This window comes from Primulina eburnea, chromosome 2, assembly GCF_022965805.1.
Source record: "Primulina eburnea isolate SZY01 chromosome 2, ASM2296580v1, whole genome shotgun sequence".
NCBI classification, from domain to species: domain Eukaryota; kingdom Viridiplantae; phylum Streptophyta; class Magnoliopsida; order Lamiales; family Gesneriaceae; genus Primulina; species Primulina eburnea.
In genome coordinates, this window is record NC_133102.1 from 11,698,296 (window position 1) to 11,719,864 (window position 21,569).

At 40.2% G+C, this 21,569-nt stretch overlaps 1 protein-coding gene and 1 long non-coding RNA gene across 2 annotated transcripts; one reads left to right on the forward strand and one right to left on the reverse strand.

Annotated features, from left to right (window-relative positions):
* Positions 1–2,833: 2,833 nt before the first annotated feature.
* Positions 2,834–4,999, reverse strand: LOC140824587 (zinc finger BED domain-containing protein RICESLEEPER 1-like). Its single transcript, XM_073186162.1, has 4 exons — positions 4,144–4,999; positions 3,757–4,069; positions 3,557–3,690; positions 2,834–3,028 (listed from the first exon to the last, which is right to left on the reverse strand). The coding sequence occupies exons 1-3, from the start codon at positions 4,717–4,719 to the stop codon at positions 3,593–3,595; spliced, it is 987 nt and encodes a 328-aa protein (XP_073042263.1). The 5' UTR covers positions 4,720–4,999; the 3' UTR covers positions 2,834–3,028; positions 3,557–3,592.
* Positions 5,000–17,441: 12,442 nt separating this feature from the next.
* Positions 17,442–18,473, forward strand: LOC140824588 (uncharacterized). The gene is made up of 3 exons (XR_012116383.1): positions 17,442–17,576; positions 17,682–17,714; positions 18,196–18,473. It is a non-coding gene; the product is annotated as an uncharacterized lncRNA (long non-coding RNA).
* Positions 18,474–21,569: the final 3,096 nt, after the last annotated feature.

Genomic DNA, 21,569 nt, shown 5'->3' on the forward strand with positions numbered 1-21,569 from the left:
CTCCCAACATGTGTCACTGGAGGAACGTCGAAACACCCGACACACTTCGGGGCACTTTTGGCTTATCTTCCACAATGATTTGAACAAAACCCAAAACAACAAAGTTATAGCCTTATGTCTTATCTAACCACTCCAATTGGCCTCACCTTATTTGGATCAATAAACCATTTATCATGAATTAAATCGTAACGCCGCTACAATAGCACTACACATCATCTATAACCAACCATACTAAAATCATAAATCGAAACTCTTAACATCCAAACTATACTTAAACTTGACCAAGTAGTCAATAAACTTATGAAATCTTAAACCGTACTGTACACCAGGCTTGGATATTACAGGAGACGTTGGAATCGTGTCAACATTATGGATTTCATGAAGATTGGACCTCATCCGTTGACCGGAGATGAGAATGCTGATGTTGCTGAAGCTTGGGTTAATATCATGGAGCAGTGTTTTCGAGTGTTGCACTATGACGAAGATGAGAAGATGGATGGATTTGTTAAAGGATTATGAATGATCGCGAAATCAAGTACCATCCAGGATCAGCGAATCTTACAGCTGATGCTCTTAGTCGCAAGGTGAGATTATCCGCACTTCAAACAAGTTTCATATCAAGTGTAATCCAAGATTGTTGTTCTCTGAGATTTCACTTCCGTCATAAAAAAGGAATGTAACACATTCGAGTAACGAGCATTTTATCTGAACCGATGTTGTATGCCAAAATTAGAGAAGCTCAGTTTTCTGATCCGAAGGTGGAAGAGTTAGCAAGGTTAGCTAACGGAGACAACACATCTGGCTTTGCGTTCCAAACAAATGGAACCTTGTGTCTGTCAGGATGAATCGTAGTTCTAGAAGATTCTAAATTGAGAGACGAGATTTTATCTCAAGCTCATAGGAGTAAGTTGAGTATCCACCCTGGAAGCATGAAAATGTATAAGGATTTGAAGACCAGGTTTTGGTGGAAAGGTATGAAGAGAAGTGTTTACCAGTTTGTAGCCAAGTGTTTGGTTTGTCAGCAAGTGAAAGCTGAACATCGACGACCAGGAGGATTACTTCAGAATATTCTTATCCTGAGTGGAAGTGGGAGCATGTAACAATGTATTTTGTCACCCACTTGCCGCAGTCTTCTAAGAATTGTGATGCAATTTGGGTTATTGTGGACCGACTGACTAAGTCAGCACATTTCATTCCGTATGGTCGGGAATATAGTTTCGATCGCATGACAAGACTATACATCCAAGAGATTCTTAAATATCATGGTGTGCCAACAAGTATATTCAGTGACAGAGATCCACTCTTTACCTCAAGGTTTTGGGGAAGTTTTCAAAAAGCGTTGGGAACGACATTGAGTCTGAGTACTGCCTATCATCCAGAGACCGATGGTCAGTCTGAGAGGACTATTCAGACACTCGAGGACATGTTGTGTGCTTGTGCTTTGGATTTTGGATCAACATTGCATGATCATTTGCCGCTTGTAGAGTTTGCATATAACAATAGCTACCACAGTAGCATTGGTATGGCTCCGTTCGAAGCATTGTATGGTAGACGTTGTCGTACTCCTTTGTTTTGGGACGAAGTAGGAGAACGACAAGTGCAAGAACCTGAATTAGTGCAACAAGCGATTGATGTAGTGGAATTGATCAAGAAGAGAATTAAAACTGCACAAGATCGTCAATCGAGTTACGCGAATACCAAGCGTAGACCTCTACAGTTTCAGTCAGGGGAAAAAGTTTTCCTTAAAGTTTCACTGTAACGTACCGTACTTTCCATACTCAAAATTTGCGGAAAAATAAAAAAAAAATCTTGAATGTAAACATTCATACGGTCGTCACTCAACATTCTTAAAAATAGATCTCATAATCATTCGTCACCAATAAAAATTTTGCTAAAAGAAACTGTCTCCAAATATTTCGCATCCAGATATTTAAAAATCAGAGTATTTTTAAACTTCGCATAAAACGTAAACATTGCGGTCCTCGGGTCTATCCTGCCACTCAGTCCAAGCCTGCCCCTTGGTCACCACCTCATGTCTCCTCAACATAGTCACCTGCATCGATCAAGTCTAGTGAGTCTAAAGACTCAACACGTATAAACTGGAATAACGAGTACTACGTAATAAAATCGCATGCAACTTTAAAATAGGACATACATAACTTGAAACTTGAACTTGCATAATAAACTCGGACATACGTACGTACATAATTAGACGTGCCGTCAACATAAACTTTCATAAACATACTGCATACTTGAACATACATAACTTCATCATTTTCGTAGAGGATGTTTCAAAGCAAGTGACCAATACATAATAAACGCCTGATCAGACAAACCACAGTACTGGGCTGACAGGGATGTATCCACTGCCACATACATGAGATCCCCGTTCATAATTTAACGGTCTGGTTGGTCCCCGTTCATAATTTAACGCTTTCCAATCATGATCTAACCCGTTCATAATTTAACGGGGTGGAGAGGTCCTCGGCCACGTTCACCGACTTCCAGACCCATTCATAATTTGGTCACAAGACATTTAGCATTTCTCAAAAACTAGGGGTGTCAATCGGGTCGAGTGGGTCGGGTTTCGGATCAACCCGCGTATTTTTTTTTTTTGTCAACCCGAACCCGAAGCAACCCAAAACCACCAACCCGAACACGAACCCGTCTAACCCAACTCAACCCGTCTAACCCGCCCAACCCGAATTTTTTTTATTTTTTTTAAAAAAAATTCGAAAAAAATGAGAAATAATAATAATATGTCATATAGCTAACTTTTCTAATAATATCCTCACAAGTTTCTAATAAATATTCAAAACACATAATGATAATAATAAAATTTAGAGTTCGAACAACGCTTGATAAAAGAAAACGGTGCATGTAAAATTGCAAATCTCTGCAGCAAACATATGATCGAGACATCTTGGATCCTTCTGTAAAATCTTTTTGTTGTATTTTCCTGAGAGCTCATAAATGAAAACTTTTAACCTTCCAACCAAGTCATCTTCCAAAAAATCAGAGGCACTTCCTGATATTCAATTGATAGACATATTAAGCAAAATTATAAGTTCAAGTTAACAATATCTCAAAAGAAGTTGAAGAGCTAGCAACAAAGTATAAAACATGACAATGGGGCATGCACTCATTTTTTTTCGTAGAACACAAATCAATTTATGGAAAACACATTTCAAAACAATCGAATATATGTGCACTTTTAATTAACTCCCAAAGTAGTCCAAAACAGACTCTCTAACACAAATACCTAGAAGAAATGCTTCATACGCTTTAACAACAGCTTGCACAAAAACAAAACCCGTTAACTTACCATTAGCAGCTTTATGATATAATGAATACATACAATACCAGATGACACCATAAATTGGCGTAAACTTCTCTAGCAATCACTACTTTGTTTGTATATTGCATTCCACTTATATCATAGTTTTCTTAATTGTTCTACATTTGTTTGTATCGAACATTTAAATAACATTTAAAAAATTAAAATAGGAAAGGGTGAAAGTTTTCAAAAATTATGAATTTATAAAAGTTAACTTACTTTTGAACACTAGGTATCATAGCATCGTTAGAATCATCAATAATCTGTTGCAGCATTGTTTGATCCAGCATCCTCATTTATGAATAAATTCATAACATTTTCAGTCAAATCATCCAACCTCACCTCAGTAGTTTCTACAAAAATAAAATATTAGTAAAAAAGATAACTTTAAAATGAAAATAACAAGAAGAATCACTAACCTTTCTGTCCAACTAACCAATCTCTACAACAAACCAACGCCTCAACAACATCAGGCTTCATTGCACTACGATATTGGTCAAGTATCCTACCACCCGTGCTAAAAGCTGATTCAGAAGCAACTGTAGAAATTGGAACACTCAAAATATCTCTGGCCATTTGTGCAAGTTCAGGATACCTAAATTGGTAAGCTTTCCAAAATGCAAGAACATTACATTTTGAAGATCTGTCTATTTTCGGTTCATCCAAATAAAGATCTAATTGACTCTTTTGAGCTCTATCATTTAATTCTGTTCTTTGAAATGTGTCAAATTCCTACAACATAAATTAAATGTATTGGTAACGAAATGTAAAAAATAGTGAGAAAAATAAAAAATTATCATAAATACCTTAAAAACATCCATGCATCCACTGTCTGAATTTAGAGGAAGAGAAGCACTATCATCAATGCGACTGTGAGAACTCGTAGATGTATTGCTACTACTTGATTTAGAAGCAAGGCCCATATATTCCTCAAACAAAGAAACTAATTTAGACTTCACCAGACTTAATTCGTTACTACCATGTCCGTACAACTTGTTGTAACAAAACTCAACAAACTGCATCTTGAACCTCGGATCAACTATCACAGCAATGGACAACAAAATGTTATAATCTTTCCAGTACTTGTCAAATTTCTGAAACATCCGATTGGCCATTGATCTCATGAATTCATCAGAGCTTTGCAAGGCTTGACTTAATGTCAATTGAACCGTAATGACACGAGGAAAATAAAGGTTGGCGGTAGGATATTTCACCCCGGAAAACAAAGTCGTTGTCTCATAGAAAACCTCAAGCAATTTGCATATTTTTTCAGCTTGAACCCACTCGTCAACCAATGGACAGTGTGTGAAATTAGTATCAGTCAATTTCAAATGATTAAAAGCACGTCGATAATATATGGCACTAGAAAGCATCAAATACATAGAATTCCATCTAGTAGGAACATTTTGCCTAAGTGATTTCTTAGAATCCAGCGAAGTTTGGGTAACAGATTCTACAAACTTTTTCTTTCTCACTTGACTGCCTTTAACATACTTTACACATTCACGAATCTTATCAACAGAATGATCAATTATTTTCAAACCTTCTTGGACAATTAAATTGAGAATGTGTGCACAACAACGAACATGCAGAAACTCGCCACCATTCACTAATGAACAATTTAAACTAAGATGATCCCTTAGAAGGCCAACAAACACATCATTTGCAGCGGCATTGCGAAGTAGGTTCGGTGGATCCGATCATGAGGTGTCAAGAGCAGCTGGACACGTGCATGTTCGGACGGTCCGAAGTGTATGATCGGAGGATCCGATCATGAGCTGTCAAGAGCCAATGGACACGTAGCGTTCGGACGTTCCGAAGTGTTGTTCGGAGGATCCGAACATGGCCTATAAATAGTGCTCGAATTCCTCATTTTGGTATTGCCATTTCTTGAGATTGAGTCTTTAGTGAGAGATTTGGAAGGTTTCTAGGGTTAGTTGTTGGTCGAGCGATAGCCAAGAGCTGCCAGGAGTAGTAGCGTAGCGGCGCCTGAGTTACGAGGCAATCGACATCAAAGGGCTGTCGACGGACGAAGGTAAACCCTAAACCTTTGGTAGTACTAGGGAGTACTGGTTTTGCTAGTCTAGCATGGTAGTATTGATTGAGTATGCTTTTGATGCGTAGGCTTGTGCTAGACCTGATTAGCGGTGTTGAGTAAGGCTAGGCTTGCTGTGATAGAGGTACGAAAGTACTATCCGAGATATCCTGGTTGAGTATACATTCTTATATGTGTTGCATGATTATGTGGTGCATTGATATATGTCATATGATGCATGCTATTATGTCACGTTTATTACTGCACGTTGCATTTCATGTTGAGCCGTATTCTCCTTTGAGATAGCCTTTACTGTTGAGCTGTATCTCTTTCGAGATAAGCTATATCTTGGGGCCGCTCAGCCCTGTCTTGTGGACGCATGGACACCGAGAGTACACAGTGGCCGACGGGTCGGGAGGGCTTCGGTGGTCCGGGACATTTTAGGTCCACGTCTGTCTTGTAGTGGATGCAGTGACCCAGAGGTTGGACCGCGCGGCACTATCCACTTGGCGCCTCTAGACTGAGCATTGTTGAGATCCTTTTGTGACTCCTGTTTCTTGACTACCCCGGTATCATGATCATAGCATGTGCATTTCATATAGGTCTGTATACTCATACTTTTGTACTGGGCGTTCTTATCGCTCGCTCACTCTCGGTTGTTTATTCTTCGTCCAGGGAGCTCAGTTGACGCTGAGAGCAGGAGAGGACTTAGTACTGTTTGGTTTAGTTACGGTTGTTTTGTTGTATGGTGTACTGAATATTTGTTGAGTTATCAGACTTCGATGGATGTAGTCTCATTTGGGTTTCCCTGTTTCTCTGAATGTTAAAGGTAATTGATAGGTGATTTGGAACGTCACTACAGGATTGCAAGTAGGAAACCTTCTCTAGATGATAGCTATGTTTTTCACAAATGAATCAAGAGGTGGAGCTGTAAGAGAAGTTGATAATCTTTTTTGCAAAACCCAATTAGAATCAATGAAATGCGCTGTCAACATATATAGCCATCAGTGGCAATAGAAGTCCACAATCGGAAGTGAAACAAATTTTTCCAGGGCATGAACGCATTTCTTGAGCTAGTCTATTGTATTCATTTTTATGCATCTTGAGAATATCAGTCCTTGCGGTGTTTCTAGTGAAATGATTGACTTGAGGTTCCAAATATGTAAAAATTGATCTAATTGCCTCATATTCCACAAACTGAAACGGTAAATCATGTCTCACAAAGCCTGAGCAATATCACGAGTTCTCTGTCTAAGACACTGTTTGAGAATATGGCGTTGGAGATTACCTATCCCCATGCTACTGTCTGCTTTGTACGTAGTCCCACATGCTTTACATTTGCAACGCTTTTCTTCTCCTTCTACTTCTGGAAGCATCTCAAAATATTGCCACCATTGTGATTTTAAAGGTCTCTTTCGTTTAACACTTCCGGAGGCCCGACCTTGCAAGTTAGTACCTGCTTCTTCATCAACATCTAAATCCAACACATGTACACCCTCCACGCTATCCTCCTCATGAACAAGACCAATAGGTTCTGAACTCATTCTATCAATTAAAAAGCATAACAATATTATTAGCTACAAGAAAAAAATTAACAATTCCTTGAAAGACTTCATTTGATATAGGCATTACAAGAAACAGAAATAAATGGATGTCAATTTTAACATAATCATATACTCCAAGAATTGTACCAAAGCAAATGTTATACAATGATACCCAATTGTCACTGACTTTATTTAACAAAAGAAGTTGTAAACAAAGTTTGCTTCTTCCCTCATGTTAGGTTTAAACATATATTTTTATATTTAACAAATGTAAACTTCTCCAGCAATGCATTATGCAACTTTTCGGTTCTTGAATCTTCCCTTCCAATCTTTTTTATTTTATATTATTTCTTTATATTCCTTAAATACGTCCAGAAAAAATTTATGGATATATTTCCACTTTTTGAAGGATAAATAAATAAATATATATATATATATATATATATATATATGTATATATATATATATAGCTAACAACTCAGTCACGAACTCACGGGTCAGGAATCCCAAAAGCCAAAAACACCGCACGATACAATTTGTCAATTTCTGGGAACGGAACAATTATATTGAAGAACGGAACAAAATATTGAAGAATATTCAAATTTAAAATTATATGTTCAATAAAAAATTTTGAGAACAAACCCAAACAGAGATTACTTTAACAAAACTCAGTTTGTTCACCTGGACGGCTGCACGAGAAGCAGATTAGCGGAGAAGGCCGAAGGGTTTCACTTGGATACTTGAGTGAGAAGCGGTGAAGTATACACTTGACGAGAAGAGAAACTGAGAATTAAGAAATGAGAAGCCGACAACAAGTCAACAACAAGGGTTATTGGGTTAATACTTAGATGATTAAATTGGGTTGGGCTTTATTTTAATGATAAAGCCTGGACAGAGTCACAAAAGTTGTGCAAAATGTAAAAAAAAAATTTTAAAAATGGTGTGTCGCGTGCTTCGGGTGGGTTCGGGTCACCGGGTGACCTGATATTTTTTTCAGGTCAACCCAGGTCAACCCGAACCCACCGAGAAATTATTTTTTTTACGGGTTTGTAATCGGGTCTGACCCGTTTCGACCTGAACCCGAAAATCATAAACCCAAACCCGATATTTTTCGTGTCGTCCCGTGTCGGGTTCATTTTTGACACCCTCTATCAAAAACTTAAAATATTTTATTGCACGTCATATATACTTACTTGGCGTTGAGGGATTCATTGGACTTCGATCGGGGTCGTCGCTACTGCACATACTAACTTGGATTCGCATACTTAATCTTGCATAACTTAGACGTAAATATCATACTTACTCTCGAGTTCAAACACTCCTTAGAACCCTCTACAATTTCCCTTGACTCGACCTTGATAATCTTTGCACTAACCCATGACATCACACCCCAAGCAAACATTAAATTTTCTTCCCAAAATATGAAGGACACGGACCCCGTGCCTGCATCCGTGTAGGGGTCCGTGTAGGCTCGGGTGAAAAGGGCTCGGAAAGAAGGGTGGACATGGACCCCGTGTAAGGGTCCGGGTGGGAGTCCGTGTAGACTCTGGAAAATACAATCCGGAAGAAACAAAGGCACGGACCCCGTGTCGAGGTCCGGATAAGGGTCCGTGTACACACTGTAATGGCGCACCAAGGGAAAAACAAAGACACGGACCCCGTGCCAGGGTCCGTGCTCGGGTCCGTGTGACTACGATTTTCTGAATCCTGCGAGCAACTTCTTACATTATGCTTATCCCACTTAGCTACACCAAATAGGCACCAAAATCAACACCCCAAAACACATCCTAGGATGCTATACTAGTGCACCAAACCAAAAACACGTCCCAAACCAATGACTCTCATCTCATGGCAAGTATAATTCAAGAACATGGCTTTGACATCAAAATCATCTCCTATGACTTCTTACGGACACCAGTGCCTATCGACGTTAGTCAACCCACCGAATACTGACCCGACATCATAAGAATCATACCTAAGTGCAGCAATGATCACCCGTCGATCCCCAACGAAGCCTGCAACAAAGAAACTTCAAGAACACAATTTTCATAAAAGTCGCAGTTTGAGCAGTCCCATGAAAAACGCCATAACTCACTCAATTTTCATCCAAAAATCTCGAATTTAAATCGAATCGAAGTTATCAAAAAGTTCTACAATTTTGTAGTTGAAAGTTTTCTCAAAATCTCGACTGAAAATTCACAGTTTTAGGAGGAACAGTAAAAACGGGATTTTTAGATCTAAAAAGGGACTCCAAAAGCGATTTAAACATGATTGCTCAAACTTCTACACAACATACACATAGTTTTACGCATAAATAACAACGCACACATAATATGACATGATCGATGCATCAAAAACAAAATATATGTGCCTTTTGATAATAAACGTTACCGAACCGGCGATATCGAAGCGAAGATGGAAGCGAGGTTGCCCCGGAACGATCGTGGAACGATTTCTTTGAAGAAACTCGACAAAATACTGCTGGAAATAATCAGAGAAATGGGCGGCTGCTCTTGGTGAAGGCAGAACCCTAGGTTTGTCTTGTAAAAATCTGAAAATAAACTTGTAGGTGTGTGTGTTGTATGTTTTAGTGTGTGTAAAAACGTGTAAGTGTGTCTGAGTGTAGAAAACGTGTGTGTGTGTGTGTTTTAATTAGGAGAAATTCTAGCTAAATTAACTATTTAAAATACTTATTAAAGGTTAACACCTAATAATTTACTCAAAACTCTTCAATTAAAATGATTACACACCAATTTTAAAAGTTTAAACTCTTAAATCACTCAATACATAAATAATGTTTTAAAATACTAAAACTCTATAATTTATTTAAAATGCCCCATCCTAAATCTTAAAATAAAATACCACATTCTAAATTGCCAAAATCGTCACCGATCTTTTCCCTCGATCCCGCCTCGAATAATCGGCCTGAAACATGAAACTCGAAAAACATTTTAACGTGCATCACCTAAACATAAATAATTTAAAACAATGCATTCAAATAAATCATGCATGGCTTAAAACTCATTTTAAAATTAATTAAATGATTTACTAGTTAAACAAATGCATGGGTTATACGTGTACTGAATTTGGGCACTACAGTTCCTCCCCCACTTATAAAAATTTCGTCCTCAAAATTAAATCTTACCGAACAACTCCGGGTAGCGAAGTCTTATATCTGCTTCGGACTCCCATGTGGCCTCTTCCACTGATTGGTTTAGCCACTGGACTTCGACTAGCTTAGTCACTTTGTTTCGGAGCCTACGCTCTTGCTTGTCTAGGATTTGGACTGGTTTTTCCTCGTAAGACAAGTCTGGAGTCAGCTGTAACAGCTCGTAACTCAGAATGTGCGAAGGATTAGCCAAATATTTCCTCAGCAGCGAGACAAGGAACACATTGTGCATCCCGGCCAGATTCGGCGGAAGGGCCACACGATAGGCTAGTGTCCCAACTTTGTCCAAAATCTCAAACGGCCCAATGAACCTCGGACTCAGTTTGCCTCTTTTCCCAAATCTCATAACACCCTTCATAGGTGCTATCTTGACGAAAACGTGATCACCCACTGCAAACTCGAGATCTTTCCTTCTCTTATCAGCATAACTCTTTTGACGACTTTGGGCAGTCTTCATTCTGTCACGAATCTTGACCACCACGTCTGCAGTCTGCTGAACTATTTCTGGCCCAAGTTCTGCTCTCTCACCAACTTCATCTCAATGAACTGGTGATCTGCACTTCCTCCCATACAACGCCTCATTGGGAGCCATTCCAATAGATGCTTGGAAGCTGTTGTTGTATGTGAACTTCACTAGAGGTAGTCTAGACTCCCAAGTTCCTTGAAAATCAATTATGCAGGCTCTCAGCAAATCCTCCAAAATCTGAATCACTCGCTCAGACTGACCATCTGTCTGCGGGTGAAAAGCTGTATTGAAAAGCAACTTCGTCCCCATGGCTGCATGTAAACTCTTCCAGAAGGACGATGTGAATCTCGGGTCCCTGTCGGACACGATTGAAATTGGGAATCCATGCAGACGGACTATCTCCTTGATATAAAGCTCCGCATACTGCGTCATGGAGAAAGTCGTCTTCACTGGCAAGAAATGCGCTAACTTGGTGAGTCGGTCCACTATAACTCAAATAGCATTAAAACCTCTGACTGATCTAGGCAACCCAACCACGAAATCCATAGTAATGTTCTCCCACTTCCACTCGGGGATGGGGAGTGGCTTAACCAATCCTGCTGGCCTCTGATGTTCAGCTTTTACTTGCTGGCAAGTGAGACATTCTGATACGAATCTATGGATGTCTCGCTTCATTCCTGGCCACCAATACAAAATCTGGAGGTCCTTATACATCTTGGTACCTCCCGGATGGATAGAATACGGAGATGCGTGTGCCTCTGTCAAAATATCCTGTCTGATCGATTCACCACTAGGCACCCACATTCTACCTCTGTATTTCACAATCCCATCTGACACTGTATAAAGAACACTGCTCTTGGCCTCATCTTTCAGCCTCCATTTCTGTAACTACTCATCTAAAGACTGTCCTGCCCGGATACGATCTAGCAAATCAGATTTGACTGTCAGATTAGACAGCCTAGGAGCTCTGCCCTTACGATAAATCTCTAGACCAAACTTCTGAATCTCAGATTGAAGAGGTCTCTGCACTGACAACTGAGCTACAACTGCCACTTTCCTGCTCAATGCGTCTGCGACAACATTAGCCTTTCCTGGATGGTAGCTAATTTTGCAGTCGTAATCTTTCACAAGTTCTAACCACCGTCTCTGTCTCATATTCAGCTCTTTCTGCGTGAAGAAATATTTGAGACTCTTGTGTTCGGTGAAAATATGACATTTCTCGCCATATAGATAGTGTCTCCAAATTTTCAGTGCGAAGACAACGGCGGCTAACTCAAGATCGTGAGTCGGATAGTTCTTCTCGTGCACTTTCAATTGCCTGGAGGCATATGCTATGACTCGACCCTGCTGCATCAATACTGCGCCTAACTCGAGCTTAGATGCATTGGTGTATAGAACGAAATCACCTCGTCCCGTCGGCATGGCTAGCACTGGCGCCGATATGAGGGTTTGCTTCAACGTATCGAAGTTCTTCTGACATTCCGCACTCCACACAAATTTGGCATTTTTCTTTGTCAGGGAAGTGAGTGGCACTGCTATGGATGAAAATCCCTTAATAAACTTACGGTAGTAACCAGCTAAACCCAAAAAGCTGCGGATTTCTGATGCATTCTTTGGCTCAACCCAATCCTTAACTGCCGCTACCTTGGCTGGATCCACCTCAATGCCGCTACTAGAAATTATATGACCCAGAAATGCTACCTTCTCCAACCAAAATTCACACTTACTAAACTTCACGAACAACTTGCGGCTCTGCAAGGTCTTTAAAACTGTCCTCAAGTGCTGGCTGTGCTCCACATGACTCTTCGAGTATATAAGAATATCATCAATGAATACTATGACGAACTGGTCGAGGAACGGCTGAAATACTCGGTTCATGAGGTCCATGAAAATTGCTGGAGCATTAGTCAGCCCAAATGGCATCACCAAGAACTCGTAATGCCCATACCGGGTCCTGAAAGCTGTTTTGTGGACATCTGCATCCTTCACTTTTAGCTGATGGTACCCTGACCGAAGATCTATCTTAGAGAATACTGTAGCCCCCTGCAATTGATCAAACAAGTCTTCGATTCTAGGCAACGGGTACTTATTCTTGATCGTTACCTTGTTCAGCTAACGGTAATCGATGCACAGTCTCATGCTTCTGTCTTTCTTTTTCACAAAGAGCACTGGTGCACCCCACGGTGAGCAACTCGGGCGGATAAACTCCTTGTCTAAGAGCTCCTGAATCTGCTGCTTAAGTTCTAACATCTCTGCTGGAGCTAATCTGTACGGTTGCTTAGAGATTGGCACTGTACCTGGCATGAGGTCGATTGTAAACTCCACCTCTCTATCTGGTGGAAGGCCTGCGACGTCGTCTGGAAAGACGTCTGGTAAATCTCTGACTATTGGCACCCCTGATATAGAAGGAGTGGGCACGACCGGTGCCGAGATGATACTAGCCAAGAAAGCCTGACACCCCTTAGAAATTAGTCTCCTCGCTTGCATGCAAGAGATCATGCGCGGGAAACTCCTCCATCTGGCTGGCTCATAAAGAAACTGCTCCATGCCCAATGGTCTGACTAACACCGATCTCTTCTGAAAGTCGATAAGAACTCTGTTCTTAGTCAGCCAGTCAATTCCCAATATAATATCGAACTTTGGCATCGGCAAGACGATCAAGTTGGCATATACGAGGTGGCCGTGCAATTCTAGATCGATATCTCTGACTACGCTGGTAGCTAACAGCTCTTCCCCTGATGGGACTGTCACTGAAAAGTTCACGTCTACGCCAATGGACTTGAGGTCTAAATGATTAGCAAACGTTTCCGATATGAAGGAGTGAGTGGCTCCTGAGTCAATCAGTGCAGTTGTGGATAATCTCTTAATAAAGATGTTTCCTAAGATGCGTTAGCACAACACAAAACTTATATCCTCGAAATTACTAACATACCTCAAGCGTAATAGAACTCAATATCCCTAGGCACACAAAACATTACTAGCACCCTATTAATCCCAAGTAAAAATTCCAAATGCAAGGCAAAATAATACTGAGATTAGGTAGAAAAGTATACCGGTCAGCAACGTCGTGTCTGGATTCGCCTCATGTGCATGCACGGTGAATACTCTCCCTTGGGTGGGCTGCTTCCAGTGTGGGCACTCTTTCAACATGTGGTCCGTAGCTCCACATTTAAAACATTTCCCGTATCCCCATAGGCACTGTCCGGGGTACTGGCGATTGCACTTCTGGCACACTGGCAAGTTACCGGGCTTTTGAGGCGCCCCTCGCTGCTGGATTGGACCCTTGCCCTTTGGTGGTCCATGATACGGCTTCTTCCCTGGCGGTCCCGGGAACGGCTTCTTAAACGGGGGCATCTGATGCTGCTGCTGGTGTTGTTGCTGCGGTGGAGCCTGCTAGGGCCTCTTGCCCTACCTGTCCGCCTCTATATCCCTCAGATCCTGTTCTGCCGCCAATGCTCTAGATACGGCGACCGCATAGCTAGTAGGGCCAGCTACTCTCACATCGCGGCGCAGGATCGGCCGCAGACCATTCAGAAAATGCCTTAACTTTGCCTGCACATCATTCGCAATGAGGGGCACGAAGTGACACCCTCTCTCAAACTTCCTCACGAATTCTGCAACGCTACTGTCTCCCTGCCGCAGCGTCATAAACTCGTTGGTGAGTCTGGATCGTACCTCCTCAGTGAAGTACTTGGAGTAAAAGACCTCCTTGAAACCATTCCAAGGCAGCACCTGCAAGTTGACTGCCACTGATGCGCTCTCCACCACAGTCTAGCGTCTCCAGTCAATAAGAAAGTGGCACAACGGACCCTGTCAGCATCTGTCAGCTCCATAAAGTCGAAAATTACTTCGATGGACTTGATCCATCCCTCAGCTATCATCGGGTCTGTGGTACCCGCAAACTCCTTTGGACTCATCCTCCTAAACCGTTCATACACTGCATCTGGTTGGGGCCTCGTCCCTGCACCTACTACTGCAGCCTGATTCCCCGCAAACTGTGCGAAGAACTGCGTCATACCCGCAAGCATCTGCGCCTGCATATCTGGAGGTGGTGGTGGTGGCGGATTGACCCTCTCCTCAACTCGAGGCTCTCTGTCCTCCTCCCTAGCTTCCTGGTTAAACATACGTCTAGGAGGCATGCTGTTCCAATAAATTACCCAACACGTAAACCCAACATGCATGAATATGATATAAATGACATATGATGCACGAAATTTGAACTTAAACATGAACATGCTGAAATTCATGGCTTAATGCATATTACGTAGCATAAAATTTTGAAACTTCAAAACTTACAGACTTGAGGTGTGACGTTGAGAGCTTCTTGCGGCTGGCGGTAGGCGTAACCCTTACAAGAACACCGCTCTGATACCAACTGTAACGTACCGTACTTTCCATACTCAAAATTTGCGGAAAAATAAAAAAAAATCTTGAATGTAAACATTCGTATGGTCGTCACTCAACATTCTTAAAAATAGATCTCATAATCATTCGTCACCAATAAAAATTTTGCTAAAAGAAACTGTCTCCAAATATTTCACATCCAGATATTTAAAAATCAGAGTATTTTTAAACTTCGAATAAAATGTAAACATTGCGGTCCTCGGGTCTAGCCTGCCACTCAGTCCAAGCCTGCCCCTTGGTCACCACCTCCTGTCTCCTCAACATAGTCACCTGCATCGATCAAGTCTAGTGAGTCTAAAGACTCAACACGTGACATCACACCCCAAGCAAACATTAAATTTTCTTCCAAAAATATGAAGGACACGGACCCCGTGCCTGCATCCGTGTAGGGGTCCGTGTAGGCTAGGGTGAAAAGGGCTCGGAAAGAAGGATGGACACGGACCCCGTGTAAGGGTCCGGGTGGGGGTCCGTGTAGACTCTGGAAAATACACTCCGGAAGAAACAAAGGCACGGACCCCGTGTCGAGGTCCGGGTAAGGGTCCGTGTACTCACTGTAATGGCGCACCAAGGGAAAAAACAAAGACACGGACCCCGTGCCAGGGTCCGTGCTCGGGTCCGTGTGACTACGATTTTCTGAATCCTGCGAGCAACTTCTTACATTATGCTTATCCCACTTAGCTACACCAAATAGGCACCAAAATCAACACCCCAAAACACATCCTAGGATGCTATACTAGTGCACCAAACCAAAAACACGTCCCAAACCAATGACTCTCATCTCATGGCAAGTATAATTCAAGAACATGGCTTTGACATCAAAATCATCTCCTATGACTTCTTACGGACACCAGTGCCTATCGACGTTAGTCAACCCACCGAATACTGACCCGACATCATAACAATCATACCTAAGTGCAGCAATGATCACCCGTCGATCCCCAACGAAGCCTGCAACAAAGAAACTTCAAGAACACAATTTTCGTAAAAGTCGCAGTTTGAGCAGTCCCACAAAAAACGTCATAACTCACTCAATTTTCATCCAAAAATCTCGAATTTTATATCGAATCGAATGTATCAAAAAGTTCTACAATTTTTTTGTTGAAAGTTTTCTCAAAATCTCGACTGAAAATTCGCAGTTTTAGGAGGAACAGTAAAAACGGGATTTTTAGATCTAAAAAGGGACTCCAAAAGCGATTTAAACATGATTGCTCAAACTTCTACACAACATACACATAATTTTACACATAAATAACAACGCACGCATAATATGACATGATCGATGCATCAAGAACAGAATATACGTGCCTTTTGATAATAAACGTTACCGAACCGGCGATATCGAAGCGGAGATGGAAGCGAGGCTGCCCCGAAACGATCGTGCAACGATTTCTTAGAAGAAACTCGACAAAATACTGCTGGAAATAATCAGAGAAAGGGGCGGCTGCTCTTGGGGAAGCAGAACCCTAGGTTTGTCTTGTAAAAATCTGAAAATAAACTTGTAGGTGTGTGTGTTGTGTGTTTTAGTGTGTGTAAAAACGTGAAGTGTGTCTGAGTGTAGAAAACGTGTGTGTGTGTGTGTGTTTTAATTAGGAGAAATTCTAGCTAAATTAACTATTTAAAATACTTATTAAAGGTTAACACCTAATAATTTACTCAAAACTCTTCAATTAAAATGATTACACACCAATTTTAAAAGTTTAAACTCTTAAATCACTCAATACATAAATAATGTTTTAAAATACTAAAACTCTATAATTTATTTAAAATGCCCCATCCTAAATCTTAAAATAAAATACCACATTCTAAATTGCCAAAATCGTCACCTATCTTTTCCCTCGATCCCGCCTCGAATAATCTCCTGAAACATGAAACTCGAAAAACATTTTAACGTGCATCACCTAAACATAAATAATTTAAAACAATGCATTCAAATAAATCATGCATGGCTTAAAACTCATTTTAAAATTAATTAAATGATTTACTAGTTAAACAAATGCATGGGTTATACGTGTACTGAATTTGGGCACTATATTCACCATTCCGCAGGGTGATGAGATTTGGACTCAAGGGAAAATTGGCCCCAAGATTCATCGGACCTTTTGAGATCTTGGAATGTGTTGGAAATTTGGCGTATCGATTGGCTTTACCGCCGTTTATGTACAGCATTCATGATGTCTTTCATGTATCGTTGCTACGAACCCGAATCTTTGTTTTGAATGAAGTATTAATTAAGACATAATTAATGTGTTGTTAATTAAGTATTATCAAGGAATTGATAATTCGGGATTAAGCTGTTGGTATCCACCGAATTTTAAATAGATAACCCGACCTACTTCGGATTACATTATCTCGAGAAATCCAACTAGACCAATGAGATTCTGACACGTGGCAGATAAGATTTGTTCGGATTTTTTGAAATAGTGCGGATGCAGCCTATAAATGGAAGCCGATTCTTTTGTTTCCTTCCCCGCATTCTTCTAGATAGGGTTCTAGTTATACCATAGTTTCTAGTCAGTTTCGAGGGCACTTTGGTTTCGGGAAGTTTCGGAGCTAGTATCGACTCGAGAAAGGGTCGGTGAACTAAGATCGACACATCATCAGCGGGCTAACGACGGACGCAGGTATAATCCTAAATCCTTATATAGTGATTTAAGGAACATTAGGGAGATTTTTGTAGAATGTTTGATCTGGTTTGTTAGTGATTTATTTATGTTGGTATTGTCTAGGTTCAGAGCTTTCTGTCAGATTGTTTTAGTAAGGTACGTGATGTACTGACTAAGATATCCAAGCGTAGTATACACACTTATATGCTGCATATTTATCTGTTGCATGAAACATGTTTTACTGCTTTGGCATATTATGCATGACATATCATGTTGAGCCTGATATCTTTTGAGATATACCTCGTTTGTTGGGGCCGCTCAGCCCTATTCTGTATTGTGGACGATGAGGCATCGAGAGCTATAGTGTCCGACGGGACCCACGGGCTCTGATGACCTGGACATTGCAGGTCCACGTCTTGATGATGAGTGTGGGAGCCAAAACATGCCTAGGGCAGATCAGAGACTACACACTCAGGCGCCTCTAGACTGAGCATGAGATTCTTGACTTGATCCTTGATATCCGAGCATATTGCATTTCGCATGCATCATATTAATTTGTATACTCGTACATTCTCGTATTGGGCGATTGTCGCTCACGTCCTTGTTTTCCTCTTGGGCACCCTATTCCACGGGGCAGGTCTTAGGTTGGACGGTTCGGACGACCAGGGCAGTGGCTAGAGCAGTTGGGTTTTCGGTGGTGATCCAGTGGAGGTTTTCTGTAGGTTTATCGTTTTCTCGTTCAGAATTATGTTTTGTTATGGTTGTATTAACGTTTAAGACTGATGTTATTGTTTTTTTTTTCGTTTGGGTTGTAAGATGATTAAGTATTTGGTTTCCGCTGTTTAATTGTTGGTATTAAGTTTAATGTTGCATGTTTATTAGTCTGTTTAGTAGTGGCTCGGGTAAGGGCGCTACAGTGGTACTTAGTTCGGTCCAGAAAGGTCCTAAGGTGGGCTAGGAGGGGCTGGTTCGTGGCTGGTCCCAGCTGGTAAGGTTTAGGGTATGTGGTTTAGTGCTAGGGTCGCGGCTAGTTATCGATTAGTTTGGGCAGAAATTTTCCAGCAGCTTTCGGTTATGGTTTATGGGCCATAAAGGGTCTGGAATACTTGGTTTAGAGGCTGGACAAGTAGATTTAAGTCATGTGTTGATTTGTGAAAAATTTGGTTAGTTTCGGGTTGATTCAGGTTAAAACCGGGACGCCGATCCAAGTTTTAAAAAGAATCGTTTAAGTTTTGAAATGGCCCGAGTTTATGTCTAAGAAATGCTTATCAGTATGTTCTGGGATGTGTTAAGAAGTTTGGTAAGTTTTGGGTCGAAATTTCGAGGTCCAGGGGTAAAATGGTCATTTTGGGTTTCCAGTGGCAAAATGGTCATTTTGCACCTAGGTCAATTTTTTAGTCCTGACAGCGCTCTAAGTACAAATTTATCATGTTTTAAAATGTTTATGTACCACATATATGAATTTTTATGAAATTATGAAAAGAAGGAGTTGTATGCTTGATTTTAAGAAAAAAATACGTATATGCATGATTTTGATAGTGATGATAATGACAATGTTTTTGAAGGATGAGAGTTGGTTGTGACTGACAGTATATGTATATGATGATGATGAGGCCTAGGCACAGTGGATGGGTAATACTTTCGCTGATGTCCGACAGCCACCGGGTACCACGGTTATACGTAAATAGATCAATCAAATAGAGCAGACACGATAGAGCTAATACAATAGAGCTGATACGAAAGTCACAACTAATGAACTGAATTCAATTAAAGTAAACGTATAAGTATGCTGTTTTGACATGTATGCTTTTACGATATGTTTACCTTTAGTCTTTTTAAAGATCATGAAATGTATGTTGAGTACAGTACTTTTCATTGTTGCATGTTATGTATATGTATTTGCCATTAACATTACAGACGTGTTGAGTCTTTAAACTCACTAGGTGTGAATGATACAGGTGAGCACATTGATGAGGAGACTGGAGGTGCCGAGGACTGAGTAGGCAGAGTTTGTCGTGTGCACGCGAATCCGAGGACCTTGTATTTTTTCAAAAATATATGATTTTATGGGAAAATGTTTAAGAAACTTTTTAAATGGTTGACGACGTTATTGTGTTTAGGGATTTAACAGATTTTATTCTCTAAATGGAAAATGTTTAGGTGGGTTCTTTTCATAATATTAACTGCAGTTATTTCATTCGGCAATAGGATGATTTTATAGAAGACATGATTCAAACTTCTTTTGGAATTTGTAGGCATGATTTCGGCCATTGCTTTTTTCTTAAAAAAAATGTTTCAGTAGAATTTTAAAAAGAGGAGACGTTACATTTTGTTAGAGAGTAGTACATGATTTGATACCTACAGAACAAAATTTATTGACTCATCATGTCTCAGTCTCTGATGTGTGCCCGCTGTGTCAGTCATTGTGTGATTCGACATACCACACATGATTTGCGTGCCTCGCGATCAAAACCTTCTGGAAAGGTACTTGTTTCTGGCCATTATTAAAACTAGTTAGGCTATTGAATATGTTTGATAGTTTTCGGTCGATGAAGAAGAAGCTCAGTCAAACAGAATTTGAGATGCTTGTGATGTGAACTTGGGCAACCTTGTATGAATGGTTGTGCCAGATCGGCAAATGTCAGACTTATCCTGGATTGTCAAAGTAACATTACCATTAGCCATGTTCGACGATCGGCAAATGTTGTTGTACATTTGATTGATGCTTTTACTATTACATCCTCATCTCATTTCGTGTGGGAGACTTTGAGATTTTCTCTATGGTTTATTCATCTTGTAATAAGATATATTAGCTTCCCAAGAAATTACAAGATTTGAATGTCAAAAGAAATTCAAATATGATTTTATCAACCCGTTAATTATTGTAGTTAATCTAAATATTTGTCCATCGATCAAGAGGACGTGGGGAATCTACAAATTCATTGTGGTTCATTGGATCTATTGAATTCTCACGCAACTGAATTTATTAAAGTGTTGAATTTTAGTCTGTCAGATTTACATTACCAAAACTTAAATGTTTCAACATATTTAAACTTACACAAAAACTTCTGTAAGACTGTTTCACGTGTCAACTTTGTGAGAGTGATCTTTGACCCGACCAATGAAATATATTATCTTTTATGTTAAAATATTATTTCTGTAATATACCGTACTGTATTTTTAAACTATTTTAAAAATATGCGGAAAATAAAAAAAATTTCTTAAATAAAAAATAAACTTTTAATTTTCGTTCATAAATCAATTGTTCATCCAAAAATATCTGTATTAAAAGAGATCACCAATAAAATTTGCTAAAGAACAATACTTGTTTAAACATTGTAAACAAAACGTGAAATCAAAGTATTTGAAACATGGCATAACAACTTAAAACATGGGCGGTCCTCGGGTTTAGCCTCCCGCTCAGTCCGAGCCGGGTCAATAGTCCCACCCTAGCCTCCTCAAATTCATCCTCACCTGCATCGATCAAGTCTAATGATTCTAAAGACTCAACATGTATAAACTGGATATAACAAGTAATACTTAATAAAACCACATGCCTTTTTAAAATAGAGCGTACATATTTGAAACTTAAACATGCATACAAAAGCTTGAACATACATACGTATCATAGACGTGCCATCAACATAAAATTTTTCTTAAACATGATTGCATCATACATACTTGAATATACATAAGCTTCATCATTTGGCGTAGAGATATGTTTCAAAGCAAGTGACCCATACATAAAAGTGTCTGATCAGACTAAACCACAGGTACTGGGCTGGCAAGGAAAGTCAACTACCACATACATGAGATCCTTGTTCATGCTTTAACGGGTGGATTGGTCCCTGGTCATGTTTTACCGCTTTGCAGTCATTATCTAAACCCGTTCATGCTTTACCGAGGTGAAGAGGTCCTAGTCCACGTTCACCGACTTCTAAACGCTTACATAATTTGGTCACAAGACATTTAGCATACATCAAAACTTAAAATATTTTCTTTTGCACGTCG